General features: G+C 39.1%; 1 protein-coding gene across 1 annotated transcript in view; it reads right to left on the bottom strand.

Moving 5' to 3' along the window:
- PDZD8 (PDZ domain containing 8) overlaps positions 1 to 20,914 on the bottom strand; it is a 70,603-nt gene that overhangs the window by 19,617 nt on the left and 30,072 nt on the right. The window contains exon 3 of the mRNA XM_019459574.2: positions 12,201 to 12,303. Within this exon, the coding sequence (XP_019315119.2) occupies positions 12,201 to 12,303 (103 nt within the window). The remainder of the gene's footprint in view (positions 1 to 12,200; positions 12,304 to 20,914) is intronic.

Genomic DNA, 20,914 nt, shown 5'->3' on the forward strand with positions numbered 1-20,914 from the left:
TCTAGTATAGAGCATACTGTTTATATATAAGCAACTTTCAAATATAACCACCTATTTGTCTAGTATGATTCAATATCAGTGTAAATTAACATGCTTACAAATGAGAAACACAGCTGTCCCAAAGCCACTTTGAACCAGTCATGTTCAGTATTTATGCGGAGAAATACACAGCACCTTATGGAAATATTAAAAAGACTGACTTCATAGGACATAGGAGTTAAGTGTGGTCATTGCTGTCCTTTCCCCTGGGCCCGTGTAAGATAAAAACTTCAACCTAGTTTTACTTTCAGCCTATACATTTTTAAAGTATCTTCAATTAGTAAATGACAGAACTTCACATTTATAGTAAAATACAAAAGTGAGTGCTAGAGATCTCAGTTTAGTCCCCTACACTACTACTCCTTAAATGTTCTAAAACTATTTATTAATTACAGACTATCTAGGCTTTTTTCTATGCTATGACATTCACACTCTTTAGTCCTAAGAAGTTCTTTTTTTTTTTTAATATTTTTATTAAAAAACGTTTTTAATTTTTTTTTACATTTATTTTTGATAGAGACAGAGCACAGGGGGGGAGGGGCAGAGAGAGAGGGAGACACAGAATCCAAAGCAGGCTCCAGGCTCTGAGCTGTCAGCACAGAGCCCGACGCAGGGCTCAAACTCACAAACTGTGAGATCATGACCTGAGCCGAAGTTAGATGCTTAACCGACTGAGCCACCCAGACGCCCCCTAAAAAACTTTTTTTTTTTTAACATTTATTTATTTTTGAGAGAGAGAGAGAGAGAGGAGAGAGAACGAGTGGGGAAGGGGCGGAGAGAGAGGGAGACAGAATCTGAAGCAGGCTCTAGGCTCTGAGCTGTCCGCAGAGCCTGATACGGGGCTTAAACCCACAAACTGCAAGATCATGACCTGAGTTGAAGTTGGATGCTTAACCGACTGAGCCACCCAGGTGCCCCTGATGTTTGTTTATTTTTGAGAGACAGAGAGAGACAGAACACAAGCAGTGGAGGGCAAGAGAGAGGGAGAGAGAATCCCAAGCAGGCTCTGTGCCGTCAGCCAGAGCCCAATATGGGGCTCATACTCACACACCTCGAGATCAAGACCCGAGATGAAACCAAGAATCAGAAGCTTAACCGACTGAGCCACCCTGTCGCCCTCAACTGGCTGATATTCTTAAAAAATCACTACTGGGCCCTTAAGTCTTAAACAAACAGACGCTACGCCATGACTGAAGAAGCTATTCCCTCATCCCTCATGAGCTATGTCCTCATTACATGAAGGATTTAAAAGGATATAGAAAATATCAGCACTAAAATTATAGCAGCAAAGCAGGTGGCATTTAGGTCAAATTCAATAACAGTTGCTATTATAGTTATTATGTGCCAAGTGTTTTACAGGTATTTTACCCTTATACTGTTACTATTACCTCTTTTAGAGATGAATGAACTTGTTCCACAGGCACAGAACTAGAGTGAAAAGAACTCCGATCTGCACCCGCCACTGGCGGGGATGACGCAGTAATTAAGAGCAGCAGTTCTGGGGTCACAGTGCCTGGGTCTGCACACTATCTTTACCACTTGCAAACTGGGGGATCTCAGTAAGCTACTTTCTCTGTGTTTCCTCATATACGAAATGGAGACGATGGTGCCTATTCTCATGGAGTGGCTATGAGAATTAAATGCTTTTGCATATAGGGTCTTAAAATGACTGACACGAGAAATGGCTCAGCTCTTGCTACTGCTCTTAACTACCACCAGACTGAACGTGTGTGGGCAGGGAAATGTATACTATGCAGGATCTCTGTTAACACCCAACACTTTCCTAATTGTTTATTTCTTTGTTCTGCATCCCGTATCTGGGTATATGAGTCAGGAAATGAGCTAGTTGGCTAAGTGGGTTTCTATGGGGAGGTGCTACTGTGCCTTGAACAGGATGCTTTAGTTCATGACAAGGTATGGACTGAATCAATCAGTTTTATTTGGATCACAGTAAACTGGAGGGTCCCTAGGAATAGACTTCAAAAACAATGCTTCAGTTTTATTATTTTCTTAACTTGTTCTCAAAACCTATTCCAAAAAATATATTTAGATTCATACTATTTTTTGTGTGAAATGATTCTGGTTCTCTTTATCCTATTTGAAAAAGAGATCCAGGGGCGCCTGGGTGGTTTAGTCCGTTAAGGGTCCAACTCTCGATTTCAGCTCAGGTCAAGATCTTATAGTTGTGAGATCAAGCCCTGCGTCAGCCTCTGTGCTGGCCATGAAGCCTGCTTAAGATTCTCTCTCTCCCTCTCCCTTTGCCCCTCCCCTGCTCACACTCACTCTCTCAAAAAAAAAAAACCCAAAAAACCACACACAAAAAAACACAGAAAAAACACAAAAAACAAAGAAAAGAAAGAGAAAGAAAAAGAAAAAGAGAGACCTCTAAAAACAATTCCAAATAAAGTGTTCAACTTACTAGATGTTAAAACCTTAAGTGACCGCACTGAAAATATAAAAAGAACAAACAGTAGATCAAAGTGGCACATGACAAAAATTCCATCTCGAGACTGACCTTTGATAAACCCTGGACTTCAATGAGATCTTCTCTCTCCTCCTCAAGGCTCCAGTCTTTATGGCTTCCTCCCTCCCTCTCCAAAAACCCCTTGCTTCCGGTGGTCTCCAAGCCACACTGATTCTCTTTTCCATTTTTATTGCCACTATTCTGGTCGGACTTTCATTACCCCTCATCTCTACTATTTCTCATCTTTTTTTGTCAGATCATCCTGGACTTACCCATTTGCTGCCAGATTTAGTAAAGCAATTATTTACTCTATACTCTATGCCAGATACTAAACTAGACATCTTACTACGGAGAATTTCCTTTACCCCTCCTACAACCGTGTGAAGCACTTTCAGTCCCTTTTATAGAGGAAAAAAGTACTTGTGGATGAGATGGGTTTCGGGACTTTGACTAAGATCATGCTGCCAATAAGTGACCCAACTAAGACTCAAATTCAGAGCCAAGACTGCCTTAAAGCAAGATTCTGATGAGACCACTTTCGTTCTAAAAGCTTCCATAACTCCTACTGTCTTACACAGTAAGGACCAAACTTCTTAGTCTGGTATTTAAAGCACTTCTGTAATACGGTCCAACCCTTCTACTGTCTTGTATCATCCACCTACACTACCATATTCTTTAGTCAACCTGGGCAACACGTATTCTCTGTCTGGGTCTACCCCATGTCCTCCGCCTTGAAACGCCCTCCCTACCGTCTTGAGATACTACATATACCTGGGACGCTTGGCTCAAATGTCACCTCCAATTGTTTCTTGGTTTTCCTAGAAGAACGCTATCTCCCCTCCAGTGGAACCTCCTAGTATTTTGCTCTGAAACGCCCTCAGAGCACTCAAATGCTAATAGTAATACTCATGCTCACCAAACGTTGTCTCATTTCCTCACTGCTTATCTTCCTTGAAGGAAAAGACCATACTCTCACTGCTTACACCTCATATTCAGCTTCTTTTTCATATTCACACAGTGCCTTGCATTCATTTGGAGAGTTGATATTTCTATATTTCAACCCAATTCCTACTCTTTTCACACCATTTCACAATCATATTAAACACACTAAGAAAATATGAGACAGGGAACCGCACCCCTCATTTTTAACCGAGATGAACTTTAAGAGTGGAAATGCCACATAGGATTTACTACTAAAGCTTAAAAGGCTGGTAGTTTACTTAAGAAGCCAAATTATAGAACATTACATATGGTTAAAATTCCACGGAGTCCCTACTGTATTCATAAATGTTATCAAACTGAACTAAACCAGAGTTTTCATAAAAACTGGCATTTTCGAAAAAGCTTTATTTGCTTTAATCTTTTTCTTCCTTTTGATAAGATTAAGATTGTAAATGGCAAATGGTTAAATAGGAACACCAAATTGCTATCTGCAAGGCATCTGGCCTTAAGCAAACACACCAAAATGCCAACTCTGAAGCTTCTAGCCTAATGTGTTTACAAATTTGTCTGTCTCAGATATTCTTACTTGAAATCACTTCTTTACGGAACTCATTTTTTACTTTTTCTATATATATTCAACGAATTGTGGATAGATCTGGATAGCTATCATTCAGCAAGACTTCTGAAGCTCTCCAAAACCAAAAGGGAAGTAAGGCAAGTAAAATTTTAGATCACATAGTCATTTTATCTCTGCTACACTGAACTGTATACACAGAGTAAGAGGTTCTTTTAATGTTTTAAATAATACCGTTATACCATTATGTACCATATTTGTAAACTAAAACGCTCACTGTAAAAACCAGGCTTTTCTCAGAAGGAATGTTGAGCAGTAAACCTCATTTGTGACTAAGTCATGCTGAAACCTAGAATCTAGAAGAGAAAGGGTTGAGGGTAAATGGAGGCTCTCATGGCTAGTCAGTCATCTTCAGTATTCGCAGAAAGATTTACTGAATACCCCACTGAATGCCAATGCTGTAAGCAAAAACAATCATGCTGTCTGCTGTAAAGATCCTGGCAGAGATAACACCAATCAAATTATCATACAATATAAGTATCAGTTCCCAACTATGAGAAATATTCCCAAGGACTTTCAGGCTCATTAGGCTACGTTTCTTTCCTGAGGAATGACGACTGACTGATAGATCAGTCAGGGTCTGATAAGGAAACAGAAAACACCTAAGTATTCGAAACAGAGGGACTTCACAATAGGGCAATGGCTACTCAGTGACAGAACCAAAAGCCAAACAGGAGACAGTCAAGGGACTCCGATACTAGCAAAAGTCACAAGTCACTACCGACCGTTGGCTGGAAGGACAGAGGGAGGAAGTGGTATTAGTAGACGCCAGCAGCTAGGACCCCCCACATAAGCAGGAAACATAACGGTGCTGTCCTAGGAGGAGCACGGAGCCCTGGAGGAGAGACAGCAGCTTGCCATACATGTCTGTTGTCCAAGGCAGACGGGAAGAGGAGGAATACCGTGGCTTCCCCAGTCTACTCCCATCTCCCATCAGAGCTTCCCATTGGTCAAACCCAGCTGAGAGTCAATGGACACTAAGGCCTTCGAAATACTGCCAGCAGCGGTCAGCCCTGTCACGACGCGGTGTAGGGAAAGGCCCCAATAAGCTAAGGGCTGCCACAGAGATCTGAAGAATGGGGACAGGCACAGGTGTACACGTGGAAAAGGTGTTGGCGGAAGCGCGCACGTGTTCAAAGGCTGTGCGGTAGACGGAGAACGGCACGTGTGAAGGAGTGAAAGGTGGGCAGCACGGCTAGAGCTGGACGGAGAGGAGAAGGGAAGACTGGAGATAGAGGCCAGACCAGAGAGTATTTTGGGGGGCACATCGAGGAGGCAACTGAAGGATCAGATGTGTATTTCAGAACGGTCACTTACCCTACCCTCGCCCTCCTAGGAACTGAACAACTGGAACATACCAGGGATTCAACTACGTGCAGTACACACAGCATAAAAAGAATACAGCATCTGTGCGTCCCTGTGAAGTCTACCGGCAAGTGTGGTGCGCAGAACTGTCAAAGACCTTTTAAGTATCTTTCTTTTAGCATTTGTATCACCTGATCATCATCAGGGACACAGATTTATCTTCACTGCCCCACAGACCTAGTTCCTTACTCAGTATATCTGTCAATCATCCTACTGCTTACTGTTTGTATTTACATGCTTCTATGAATTGTTTACCCACCTTTGTATTTTCAGCTGAAGAACACTTTTTCCCATTCATTTATCTGTGGCTCTGCCGTATTAATTTTGCTTCTTTCGCCCCACATTATCTAGCTCTCATAGATTTCTTATAGAAACCAGAAATGTGCAAATAATTAATTCTATGAGAATTTCATGGTTTTTAAATAAGTGTCCTGATTTCGTGACACCCAGTCTTATGAAAGGCTGAATTTGTTTTGGAGGCACAAAGACATACGTATTTCTTTAAGGATCCTAGATCTCATATATTTTAGGCATAGTTTGGAATTCTTTCTTATGTAATTGTCCTAAGAGCTTTTTCTTCACTTTGTTCCTCTTAGCTTGGAGCATCTTAGAAAAGTCTAGTGCCATATGCAAATCTCAGTATTACATCGTACGTCCTTCTTCTTGGTCTGTGCTGTCCCATGTGGTAGACACTAGCTATCCGTGGCTACTGGGCACTTGAAGTGTGGTTAGGCTGAATTGTGATGTGCTGTAATTATAAAATATGCACCAGATTTCAAATACTTTTAAATTAAAACAAAAAAACCCTCATTTTTTTTATGTTGATCATATGTTGAAATAATATTTTGGGGACATGGGATCAAATAAAACATTACTAAAATTAAGTTCACGTTTATTTATTTATTTAGAGAGAAAGCGTGCATGCAAATGGGGGAGGGGCAGAGAGAGACAGGGGAGGGAGAGGGGGGGAGAGAGAGAGAGAGAGAGAGAGAGAGAGAGAGAGAGAGAGAGAGAGAATATCCCAAGTAGGCTCTGCACTGTCAGCGTAGGGCCCAATGCAGGGCTTGAACTCACAAACCATGAAATCATGACCTGAGTTGAAGTTGGACACTTAACCGACTGAGCCACCCAGGTGCCCCTATATTTACTTTTTAAAACGTGGCTATAAGAAAATTTAAAATCACCTAAATGGCGTACATTTCTCTTGGACAGCGTGGTTTCAGATCATTGGTGAAAACTGACCAAAGTTCTGGACTCAACCATTCAGGGTATTACACCTGGTCATCCCTACTCACAAGGCAGCTCTGTGACAAAATATTCTCCTACTAATAAAATTATACGGGAACCTTCTGTATGGCTCTTCATCAAAAAAATTCTGAAGCGTCCCCTGGGTGGCTCAGTTGGTTAGTTACACGTCCGACTCTTGGTTTTGGCTCAGGTCAGGATCTCACGGTTCCTGTGTTCAAGCCCTGCATCGGGCTCTGCACTGGCAGCATGGAGCCTGCTTGGGATTCTCTCTCTCCTCCTCTTCTTCCTCCTCCTCCTTCTTCTTCTCTCTCTCTCTCCGCCCCTCCCTCACTTGTGCTGTCTCTCTCAACATACATACATACATACATAAATAAATAAATAAATAAATAAATAAATAAATAAATTCATTCTGAAAGTTGAAATGCATTTACTGTTTCCATTTCTTCTATATGCTTGTTTAGCATTGTAATATTAGACTCTAATCTAATCCCTATCTCTAGGGAATGAGTTCCTTGTATATTATCACACTTTCTTCCGACTGATTACCTGCCTTCCACCATGTGTTTCTTGTATTCAGTTGCCCTAACCTTTACTCTGGAAGTATAAGGAGACTCACTGGGCTCTAAAAGAGATTGCCTCTGAGTCAGGTTCAGTTCTTAGGCAGCAACTAAGCATGGCTGATCTTATTAGGAAAGTCCTTTCATTCAAATCCCATCTCCCTACAGTTTCAGAGCTCTCCTTCTCTGTTCTAAACTGATTCCACTACCGCCACTCCCAAACTGTCTTCTAGTTATTAGACTACCACTCAGTTCAGTTCTTGTTAGGGGCAGTGGGATTTAACGTAACAAGTATAGATCCTACAGGCAAAACGCTTTGGCTCTTTGTGTATGAGAAAAGTATTTCATAGACTCATGTTACATATTTGGTTCCTATGCCTCCTTTCTTACACTGACAGTTTTTTGAAAGCAAGAATCATTTCCTCAAATGTCTCTTTAATTATAAGGGTGTGTTTAAAAAGAAAATTGAGGGGACCTGATATAACCGATCTTTCAAAATCAGATCCTTTAAAAAAATGAGGTTTTGATTGGGAAGTAGCAGTGGAGAGGAGGAAAGGTACCACCCAAGTCAAACGGAGAGATAAAGCCTAGAGTCTAGGAGGCGAAATCCTCTTTCATAACCTGGGGTGTGGCTGACCCGATCTAAGGCCTTCCTCACAGCAGCCACCGAATACAAGCTGCCCGTTGACACCATGTTGCTCCGAAGGGAACATACTCATTGTGATTAAGAGTTCCAAATGATCATTTACAGATTCTCCCCAACTGTTAGCTGAAAGCTCTTTAGGGACTTATTACTTCTTATTTTTCAGGCAGATCTAAAATAGCATGACATCTCCTAATGTCTTCAACCACAGTTCCCTGTTACCTGCATATTGCGCCATGTAAGGCATGAAGTGCTTCTATTTATGCTGAACACGTGACCATTCCAATATCTCTCTTCTGTCCATCCTATTGTACCTTCAGGGACCCAGAAGATTCTTTTCTAACTCCCTGCCCCTATCAAAACAGGAAGAAACCCATATTCTTTTTAATTATGCACTTCTATCCCAATATAAGAAAAAGTCCCTTAAAAAAAAAGTCCTCAGACAGATGTGAACATTTTTTTATGGTCAGACTATGGACTGGGCACATAAAATACATTCATAACCCTTTACCCTGGACTTCTACTTCTAAAAGGCTAAAAAACAATGATTGGCCATACTTCCCTGCTGCTGGGGACAACACGTGACTCAGTTCTAGCAATGAGATTTAAGTGGAAGTCCTTGGGAGGAGCTTCCAGGAAAGCATTTAAAAAGGACAAAACGTGGCTGATATGTACCTTCGGCAGGCTTCAGGCCTCACCCTTTTCCTTGAAGGGTGGATCCCTAGGGTGCACTAGACATCTTACAGCCATGAGGACAAAAATCCCACGCTAAGCCTGATGGGGGAGGAAGCCAGGTAAGAGCTGGGCTCTGTTCTTACAGCCTGGCACACGAGGCAAGTCTTGTTCTTGCTTAAGCCACTATTCATTTGCTTTCGCGAATACTTGCAGCTAATACATTAAAACTGTTCATCTGTACCTCCCAACACTTGTGCAAACCCTACAAATCTAAAGAATTCGTGTAGCATTATTATTAATGATCTGCCACTATCAGCAACATGATAAGGTACATATAATGCTTTAAAGACTCACAGACACGTTTAAAATATGGAAAGAATTAGTTTTTCTTTCTTTCTACATTTTCACTCAAACTAGTGGATCACTTCACTGAACCCATTTCAACATTTAAAAAACGAATTTAGGGGTACGTGGGTGGCTCAGCTGGTTAAGCGTCTGACTTCGGCTCAGGTCATGACCTCACGGTTCGGTTCGTTGAGTTCAAGCTCCGAGTCAGGCTCTGTGCTGACGGCTCGGAGCCTGGAGCCTGCTGGGGATTTTGTGTCTCCCTCTCTCTCCGTCCTTCCCTTGCTCTCGTTGTCTCTGTCTCTCAAAAATAATGAATAAATGTTAAAAAAAAATGTTTTTTAACTAATTTAAACCTGAAAACTGTATTTATACAAAAATAGCTTCCAAACTCATCAAATACTTTCACATACTTATTTTTTACTGATATTCTTTTTTCTATCCCAATTTGCAATATATTGCCAATTATCTAATCCTATTCTGCAATGTTTTATGAAGAACACAATAAATTCTCCTCCCCAGAGTTATTAAATTCAGACATATGTAATTTAATGCCTGGAGACACTTAACTGCTGCTGACACTTTCAACACCAGATGTAATTAGAACCTGGAATTCTTTCTCCAAAACTACCTATGACATATATAAAGCCCTAAAATTATAACTCAAGATTAAAGTCTCACTAACCTTTGCTGTAAAATATTAAAGATGTCTAATCTCGTATCTTTGCAAATATAATAAAGGAAACTGAAAATGCCAACAGCAATGGCAAATTATGACCATTTCATACCTGTATAAAACAATAATGCTTTTCCATGTATTCATGTAATTCAGAACTGGTTATTTTATTCCTCTGAGGAGTTGCTTCACATTGTTTGAGATGTAACTTAGAAGAAAAGCTAGGGTATGAACAACCATCAAAGAAATGGGAGACTTTCTTCAAAACCACTATTTTGACCATGTAATTCCCAGGCTCAGAATCTTCAATAGCTCCCTACCACTTTCATAAATTCACCCTCTGTGGCCCATCCTCCTCTTCCCGATTTACTCCTCCCTATTTTCCCACCCTGACCAAAATCACTCTAGTTATTCCAAAAGGATTTCATACTACTCAATTTTTATGTAAGGACATTCACGACAGTTATTACAGAAAGAAATGAGAAACAATTTAAGGTCAAAAGAACGTCCAAAGAATATCACATTACCACTAAAAGTCACATTCTTCAAGAGCATGAAAATATGCTTATAGATCTATTTAAAAAATTGAGAACTGTGACTATTTTTTAAAATGCTACAAAGAATAACATTATTCTAGGAAAACCAAAACCCATTACTACTATTATAAAAGTTAGGTAGCAGAGTTCAAAAGTATTTCTTCACCATAATGAAGACGTAGTAGAGAAACAGTTTTCCCAAATACTGGCTACAAAAAATAATCACAGGATTGTCTATATTGCCACCAAGAGTTAAATTTAATAGAAACAACTAAATATATAAGCACACCTTTAAAGAACAGAACTATAATTTATTCCTGCAAAAAACTATTGATGTGCTAAATGGATCTTGGTTTTCAAAACACTAAAAGTAATTCCAGAGAGGTTTGGGGTTTCAAGCAGCACTCTTGGAATTTTATTATTACCAAGCCCATAATATTTCAATATATGCTTAGTAAATTAAATAAACTGCTTAAAAAAAATAAATAAATAAAGGCTGTGGTTCCCTTAGGGAAGAGACTCGCCCGCCCCAACAACCCTGCCCCGATTACAGCCATAACATTCTGGAATTCTGTTTCCATTGTGTAACTTCAGGGGCTTAATAAAGAAATTCTGTAGACAACATTTTGATAAATGCTCTAAATCTTTAATAGACTAGATTTATGCAAATTGCAAGCAGCACATAATAATTGCTATTAAAACTGCTATTCAGAATATCAGAAAATACCAACTCATTTTAGAAACAAATTAACCGATAACTAGTGACAATTTTTATTCATTTAAGAACCCAAAGAATCTAACACGTCCAATTAAAACATGTTGAGAGTAAAGCACTATTTTTGTTTATCTTTAATTCTAACATTTAAAATATTTTAAAAGCCTTTTCAGTCTTGCAATTTAGGTAACTTTTTTTTTAAATAAAAAAAGAGACCAGAACTCTAAGTCCTTCATACACCAAAAGTCTATCAAATCCATTCTTTTCTATCTCCTCAGCTACCACCTGGTTAAAGTAAACATCACTTCCCTAAACACCTCCTAACGGATCTCTCTTTAGGTGCACTCTTATCCTCCTCCAATCCTTGGTCTACACAAGCGGAACATTTTGTACAAAATGTACACAAGATCACGTCACTTGTCCTCTGAAAACTCTCCCACCACAAATAATGAAATTCAAACTCCTTACAAGATGACGCATGACTCTACCTCACGTACCACGCTCCAGAGACACTGGCTTCTGTCCTCACACACACCAAGCGTGTGCCACCTGCCTTCACACGCTGGCTGTTCCCTTTGCTGGAAATGCCTTCCACTCCCTCAACCCCCAAACTCCACGTGGCTTGCTCCTCTTCATGATTCGGGCCCCATCTCCAGTGTCGGGTTGTCAGATTTAGCATATAAAAACCGGGGGAATACTTTTAACAACAACAAAAAATTATTCACTGCTTATCTGAAATTCTGTCTGAATGAACATCCTGTGTCAGTGTCATCTTTTTAGAGGTTTTCCCTAAAGAATCTCCTTTGTCACAACCCCATTTTCTTCATAGTATCTGTCCATCTCTGGAAATTACCTTGTTCATGTCTTCGGCCTACCCATTTATTGTCATTTCTACCTCCATCCTAAACACGTAGTTCACCTCTCCCCTCTTCTAACCATCCTGCCAAACCTCTACCCCATATTAGCACCACAAAACAGGGTCTTTTCTTAATTTGAACTGTTTCCTCAGCACACAGTGCCTAGTAGAAAGTAAGCGTTCATAGAGCATCTATTGAATGAAAGAATGCTCTAAGTTTACTGCTAAGAGGCTTAGAATGATTCTAATTCCACCCCTGTGAAACAGTTTGAAAGTTCTAGAAGTAAAATGAGCCTAGGTTTCTTATGCGAGCAAGTGATCTGAGTACTACAGTTTTATGTGATTCATTTTATCACCGATGTGTACTGCAACGAGACAAATATGAGCTGTTCATACTTATTTGCACATAACCAAAAATAAGTCTAGGGACAGAGAAACATTATTAAAAGCATACTTAGAAAACACAAACTTTATGAAGATGTAAAACTATGCAAATGCACTTTACCGTCTTAATAGAACTCCTCTGTTTTTCTTCCCAGACACCACTGCTCAACTCAAGCGTACAGTGAATATTTGCCTCTCTGTCATAGGATCCAAAAATGAGTAACCTGCAGGATAAAAATAAAACAAGGAGACTATTACACCAGTTCTATGAGATAAAAGTTTCTTTCTGATTATACCAAGAAGTAGCAAGTTACTCCATTACTACTTATAATTTTGGTAACAGAAAAAAAAATTAAGTCAAACACTTAGCACACCCTCTAGTGGAAAAGGGAAGTAAAGCTAAAACTAGGTGAAATTCAGGACAAGCTTTTCTCAGCAGCTAGATCAGACAGAAAAATCGCAGATATTCACGAGGTGAACAAACTGACCAGACATCTATACATAGTAGCAGAAGCTACAGACCTTCAAATCTGACCGTTGAATTTAAAAAACAAGTTAGGGAGTGACTCATATAGTACGATACCACCTCTGTAAAAATTACACACACATAAAATAGTACAACATAGTTGCTTATGAACATACCCACACACTTCTCTGTCTACTAACATGACTTTAGGCAAATTATTCACCTTCTCAAAACCCGTCTCTTTCTCTGAAAAATTCAGGGCAAAAATAATACCACTTAGAGCTGTCGTGAGAACAGAAGAAGACAACGCGTGCCAAAGCATTCAGTACAGCACCTAGCAAACAGTAAGTGTTCGATGAAGTGTTTGCTATTTCTATTAACTTGAAAATAATTGTCAAGGAATAAGTGAATCGCCTAATTTTACTGTTTAATATTCAGATCTAAAAAGGAAATCTCAGGTCCAATCTTGAGATGACATAAAGCAGTTTTACCACTAAAGGAAAAAAATATTACCCAGATGTCTAGCTTCCATATTACCTATCTTCTAAGGCAGAACATAAGTCTGCCAATGTGTTTCAGGAGTAAGCTTCAGAACAGCTTTAGAATTAATCAACATTTGACTGCTACTCTGTTACTTTATGTCTACACAAAGATCATGGGGGTAGAAATGAGATAATCATTTTTAAAAGTAGATAAAACACATTAGATGGGCACTCGGTTGGTTGAGTGTCTGACTCTTGATTCCGGCTCAGGTCATGATCTCACAGCTTGTGAGTTCGAGCCCCGTGTTGGGCTCTGTGCTGACAACTCAGAGCCTAGAGCCTGATTCGGATTCTGTGTGTGTGTGTGTGTGTGTGTCAAAAATAAGATTAAAAAATTTTTTTTCAATTAACTTACAAAAAACTCACATTAGAGTAATAGGAGAAAATTGTGTCCTAAGGCTGGAGACTTTGAGCAAATCATGTCCATACCTCACAAACCGGCTTCATAAACTAAAAAGTCCGAATACACTCGTGGGAAAAGAAATCTCTACACTTGAATAGTTTTTAACCTTAAATGGATATTTAATGGTGCTTGACAACCTACTGCCAAAAACATCACGAAGATTCATAATTATAAAACACGGAGTTTACAAAAAGCAGCTCTGCTGCCACCATCTGTTCAAAAGAGCAAACTACCTACGGGCCTTTCTGGTCACGCAGAGAAGGCTTATGCACCAGCCAATGCTCCCAAATTCCCAAAAGATACTAGTCTTCAGGATTCGGGAACGATAAAGCAATTCTCAGAATCCATCCCTGAAAGCACGGAACTTTTTTCCTATTTTTGTATTTTTCATAACACCTTTTTAACATTAAAAAAAAATAACACAAAACGTATTAATTCAAAATGAGTTACGGACTTAAATGTAAGAGAAGAAAACATAAAAACAAATCTTTGTGACCTTGATTTGGACAACGGTTTCTTAAGATGGGACAGCAAAAGCACAAGTACCGAAAAAAAAAAAAAAAAAGATAAATCGGACTTCAATGAAATTAAAATTTTTGTACTTCAAAGGACATGACCAAGTAAGTGAGAAGACAGTTCACAGAATGGGAGAAAATATCTGCAAACTGTGTGTCTCATATGGGTCTAGTATAACCCAATTTAAAATTGACATTTCTCCAAACAAGATATGCAAAGAGCCAATAAGCACATGAAAATAGGCTCGACAGCATTAGCCACCAGGGAAATGCAAATCACAGCCACGGAGAAATGCCACTTCGCACTCACTAGATGGCTAGTAAAAAAAGGAGACAACGAGTACTGGTGAGGATGTGGAGAAATGAATCTTTATACTTTGCTGGAGGGAATGTAAAATGGTGCAGCCACTTTGAAAAACAGTTCGTCAGCTCCTTAAAAAGTTAACATATGACCCAATAATTCCACTCCTGGGAAATGAAATCAGACATTCACACAAAAACTTAACATGTATGTTCACAGCAGCATCATTCATAATAATCAAACCATGAAAACAACCCTTCAGGCCCATCAACTAAGGAGAGGTAAATAAAACGTGGCATATACACACAATGAAATATTATTTGGCAATAAGAGGAAATTAAGTAATGATACATGCTCCGATTCGCATGAACCTTGAAAAGATGCTACGTGAACGAAGCCAGTCACAAAAGACCATATACTGTATGATTCCACATTTATATGGAATGTTTGGAGTAGGCAAATGAAGAGACAAAGTAAATCAGTGGTTACTTGGGGCTGGGGGAGGAGGACTAGTGGGGAACGGGGACTGGCTCCTACTGTGTATGGGGTTTCTGTAGGAGGGACAAAAATATTCTAAAATCGGATCATGGATCACGATGACGGTTGCACAACCCTGTGAATGTACTAGAACACAACAAATCGTACACCCTGCATGGATGGATCGTATGGCATGTGAATTATGTCTTAATAAAACTGATTAAAGAAAAAAAGAATAATGTGTGATCATAACGATAGCAAATCGGTAGGGTTACACTAAAAGTTTTACACATTTGTTTCAAAAAGATGTAATAAATACTTGGTTTATCATTACTATGCGTCAATATGTTGTGACAAGATTACGTATTTCAATAAAATGTAAGCATGATTTTTACCTGATATTCAAGAACAGAAAATATTAAAAGCGTACCTTGAAACAAAATATATTCCACATGAAAATCGTTCCAAATACTGAGGTACCACAAATATTTAACATTTAATAGTTTTTCTTAACAATGACATTTGAAGGTACACAAAGCATTAACTGCCCTGACAATGTTTTTTTTTAAAGGTATTCATTCATTCATTCATTCACTTATTTTGAGGGAGAGAGAAGGAAAGAGAAAGCAGGAGGCAGGCTCCAGCCATGCTGTCAGTGCAGAGCCTGCTGTGAGGCTCGAACTCACAAACTGCCAGATCACACCCTGAGCTGAGATCAAGAACTGGATGCTTAGCTGACTGAGCCACTCAGGCACCCAAATCGCCCTGATGACCTTGATCTTTGTTTTGTGACAAATATTCCAGGCACAGAAAACTTCCATTTTGCATTGCTGTCAACTGGTCCAACTGTTAAAAGTATTTCCAAAAACACTTGCAGGTTGGATGTTAGGGTACATTTTGCTTCAGATAACTTTCTCTTTTTAATAATGGAAATATTTTGATTGCCCAGAATCTGGTTTTGCCATTGAAATGGATACGGCTTTTATTAATCCTGATTTTAGATCAATTTCTGATTCTGTGTCAGAACATCCTACATTCACGTCTTATTCCATTAAAGCACTTTACAAAGAACTGTAGCCTATGGTCAATATTCAAATATTGGAAAAAGCCAGCAAACATAAGTACTCTAACAAAGTAACTTTAGTTTCTCCCAGAAAAGTTAACAGAACACATGTCATACTGTCAATTTAAGGATTTATTTTGTTTAGAAAACTTGTTATTTCTTGAACCAAAAAAGATATTATTTCTTAGTTTGTATAAAGTATAGTATGTACACAAATTTATTAATATTTGTTTGCAAGAACACTCCCAGTTACAAGACAAGGCAAAAGCCACACCCAAGACCGCCTGCTTAGACCATGATGCTTCCTCCCTAAAGCTCCACATCTGGTCCCCAGGACACAGTTCCTACGTCAGTGTTGCCTTTGCCTGCTTGTGATGTGTAATCTGGATTCCTTCAGTCTGTAATGACTCTATGTTGAATGTTAAGCTTAACGTTTTCCCCCATTTTCCTGACTTCTTGACTGGTATCTCTTGAGATTTGGAAAAACTTGTAAATTTCTGGAGCAATGCCAGGAAGGATTTCCTAGAAATCCTGGAAATTTTCCTGGAAATTACTGGAAACACAAGTACCAGCCAAGTTAGGTGAACGCAGAAAGCATTCGCTTTCGTTTAAGCAGAACATTTAAAAAACACTAAAACAATTTTCATTCTACATGCCTATGCATACACAATTCAATCTTGAGTTAAACAAAGGCTTTCCATTCAAATTATATAATCACCAGAGACAAGTAGTAACAATCACTGGCTAATACATATTTTGAGTCAAATGAACACTCAATAGATGCTGAATAAGGAATAAATGGTACAAAAACTTTTTACTATACTACTTGGAAAGGGGGAAGGAAGAGTCCATATTGCTGAACAAAATGGCAAAGGAAACTGCCTTTAGAACCCTCTGTCCCCTGAAAGAACTATTATTAGCTCTATGAAAGCTCTTTCCAAGTTCAAAATGTTTATTTTTTTTAAAGGCAAAGGTATACTGCAACCTCATGTTAAATGTAAACACATGGGGCGCCTGGGTGGCTCAGTCGGTTAAGCGTCCGACTTCACCTCAGGTCACGATCTCGCGGTCCGTGAGTTCGAGCCCCGCGTCGGGCTCTGGGCTGATGGCTCAGAACCTGGAGCCTGTTTCAGATTCTGTGTCTCCCTCTCTCTGACCCTCCCCCGTTCTTGCTCTGTCCCTCTCTGTCTCAAAAATAAATAAACGTTAAAAAAAAATTTTTAAATATAAACACAAACACCACCTATCAAAAAAGAGAATTTACAGCACTCAAGACCAAAAGAAAAGTAATTCCTAATGTGCCCTTCTATAAGAACCTCATTTTTACAGCAAAAGTGAAAAACAAAAATTTTTTTTTAATTTTTTTTTTTTTTTTTACCGTTTATTCAGTTTTGAGAGAGAGAGAGAGAGAGAGAGAGAGAGAGAGACAGACAGAGCGTGAGCGGGGGAGGGGCAGAGAGCGAGGGAGACAGAGGATCTGCAGCAGGCTCCAGGCTCTGAGCTGTCAGCACAGAGCCTGATGTGGGGCTCGAACTCATAAACCATGAGATCATGACCTGAGCTGAAGTCAGACGCTTAACTGACTGAGCCACCCAGGCACCCCCCCCCCAATTTTTTTTTTAAATGATTAAGTTTAATTTGAAAAGAGTCTTGCACTGATAGGGAGTCAAATATCAACTCACAGGTTGCGAAAAGAATCAAACTTAGCTGACCTCCTCCTATATGTGCTTACCTGCCTTTACTACCTCCTCACTTCCCCACAAAACCATCCTACTTAGAACTCAACTCTCCTGTCTGTGACAAAGACTTCCAAATCTAATGTCTAGTCCTTGTTCTTCTCCCGTTTTGCTTCTACAACCCCAAGTTTACAGGACACTTTTCTACAGGGAAATCTAACCATGCCCTACTGCTAAAGGTCTATAAAGTCGCATTCATTACCCTCTGAAACAAACACATCGATTACTCCCACTTGTCCTGAAAGGCAGAAGCTATGTCTTGTTGTTCATAACCTCCGATGTCCAAAAAATAATCAATACTTGATGACCAAATCAAAGTCAATGATACCATAATCCTAACAGTCCTTTGCCTCCCCCGCCCGAATCCACATATTCGGCCACTCAAGAAACCCTGTCCCAGTTATTCTATTCGTGCTTTTCTTTCTGTCCCTACAGATACAGACCTTTCAAGTGTGTACCTCATCACCTTTGACCTAGAACACTACGTAGTCTCTGGGGCTTCAACCTCCCTCTTTCTCTCTGCAATCTGCCTCATAAACAGCAATCTTCTCAACACAGCACTTCTTAATGTCACTTTCAGACACCTTCCGTAACTGCCCTCTGATTAAAGGATAACTACCTTGGACTTACTTTGCTAGCGAACCTGGCTCTGATTTTTCATGTAAACATCTGTATTTCACCCAGACAGGTCCTGAAAATACTTTACAAATTCTCACTTTTGTCTTATTGGCTCTTTTTCTAACTGCCTACATTATCATATTGGCTGTTACTCAAATCTACCACCGGTCTGTCTGCCCATCTTGGAAGACACACCTCTTATCCACGAAGTTTTCCATAGCACTTTCAGCTCCAAAATACTTTCTCCTTGCACTAAATCTCTATAGTACTTATTCGCTAAGCCTCCTTTCAAGTAAGACAGCCTTGTGCAGTTGGCTTGTTTATGTATTTGTCTGTTAGCCCCACCTGCATTTCAAGTTTCAAGAGTTCGGGCACTGGACTTGCCACTTTTCTGTATTCACCCCAGTGTGGACACAAAGTGAAGGCAGCAGCGACAGAAGGACTGGGAGCGGTGGTGGCAGCTACGATTACCGTAGGGCAGGGCTAAAAGCTTCTACGTTTATTATTTCACTCAGTTTTCACAATTACTCTATGAAACAGGCACTATTATTACCCTAATTTACAGATTAAAAAACTGAGGCACAGAGAAGTTGGGTAATTTACCCGAGATCACACAGCGAGTGAATGAAAGTCTGGGCCACATAAATGTGAGATTAATGAATTCAAGAAATTTTGACAGAAAAAAGGGGGAAAATATTTTTCTATAAATAAAAAAACACTAGAAGCAGTGATTGACAGTTATGGCATAATGGTACAAAGAGAGGGAAAATTCAATCAAATTCATGATCTTCTTTTGAATTCTATTTTCTGACCACAGTTCATTTTACAGTTCACTTCAGTTTTGTTGACGGTATCATATATAAGTAAAGAGCATACCCAGCATCACATTTAAAACATTCTGGAGTTTGGCCTTTTAAACCAGAGTTTTGGTTTTAGGTCAGCTAGTTCCTATTTAATTTTCTTAAATTCCTTTATAATTCAGACATCAGAGGAAATAAAATAGCTATGTTTGCTGTATGAAACAGCAGCAAATATATACAGTTACAAAAGAAACGGTACTATTTTCTGACACAATAACTTTAGGGAAGAGGAGGTGGGGGAAGAAAAGAAACACAGGAATTTATCTCAAAGATAAATTCCAAATCTGGAATCTTCTGGAAAGTCTGCTTCTAGTTAAAAGCAACCTAATTACAGGGAGGATTATTTAACTCTACCCTAGAGAAATGTACAGAAACTAAGAAAAGATTTTTTTTCTTTTCCCCCTAGAGGAACTTTAGCAGCTAATAAATACAGGGATAGTCTCAAGATCTCTGTAGGAATCGGATTCATTTGGTGGGGTTATGTCAAATTCACAGACCTTTATAGTTATAGACATATACAGCTTTAAAGACCTCTAGGAATCATATTCAGCGACAGTTCCAAGAAATTCTTTCCATTTTTCAACAGCCACTTACACAAATTTAAGTTCTCATATTTGAGCTAATTTCTTCTGATCTCTCCTCCCATGAAGGAAAAGATTTCAGCCTTCATCTAAATGATACTTCATTATTAGTACACAATTCTGTCCCAACATCTTCTTGAAAAGGTAACATTTAAAAAATAATGACTTGCCCTCAAATCCAAACTTTGTATACTTCTAACATAACATGAAGAATTTCAGAACCAGTTTTCCTTGGTAAGATTTTTTTTTTTTTTAAGTTACAAAGAAAATAGAAAGAATGAGGGATTTTGGAGTCAGACAAACTTAGATTCCAATTCTAGCCAGGATGTGATGGGCAAGTAACCTATAGATCTTAATCATCTAGAAAGTAGATAGAATAATAGTAATCCTGTAAAGATATCCGAGGGTTGGAAATAATGAATGCAAAGTGCCTACTATATATTATATATTACACATAATAAATACTATTAATAATATAAGTATTTGCAGAGTCATGTTCCAAAAAGTATCTTCAAATTTAGCTACACATTTTCCCTTTTTAAAAGAGATAAAATGTCAAACAAGTAAATGCAGATAATATAACAACACCCATTTATCAACTACTCAGGAAATAAAAAGTTAATACTTAGCCTTATTTGTTTCAGAAAGATTTTTTAAGAGACAATCTTTATTTTGAGAGAAAGAGAGAGAGAGAGAGACAGACAGACAGACAGAATCCAAAGCAGGCTCCAGACTCTGAGCTGTCAGCACAGAGCCTGACACGAGGCTCGAATCCACAAACCATGAGATCATGACCTGAGCCAAGGTCGGAAGCTTAACTGACTAAGCCACCCAGCCGCCCTAGAAAGATTTAAAAAAACCAAAAAACAAAAAACAGTTTTAACACTTGGCGTACCTGGGTGGCTCAGGTCATGATCTCACTGCTCATGAGTTCGAGCCTCACATCAGGCTCTGTGCTGACAGCTGGCAGTTCAGACCCTGGAGCCTACTTCAGATTTTGTCTCTGTCTCTCTGCCCCTTCCCCACTCACATGCTCTTTCTCTCTCAAATATAAATAAATATTAAAAAATTAAAACAAACAAAAACCAGTTAACACTAGAGTGAAAAATAACCAAGTGAACAGAATCAAACAATACTAACCTAAATGAAAAGGTTGACAATCAATGCAAGCTAGAAATACTTTGTGGTTGTAACTTCTCAAACAGACTGAATTTCAAATTCCATAATGTTAACAGCCTTCTCTACAGAAGAACTAAACATTTTACTATACAAC

The sequence above is a fragment of the Panthera pardus genome, unplaced genomic scaffold (assembly GCF_024362965.1).
Source record: "Panthera pardus isolate Hobbes unplaced genomic scaffold, ASM2436296v1 HiC_scaffold_22, whole genome shotgun sequence".
In the NCBI taxonomy this organism is placed as follows: Eukaryota; Metazoa; Chordata; class Mammalia; order Carnivora; family Felidae; genus Panthera; species Panthera pardus.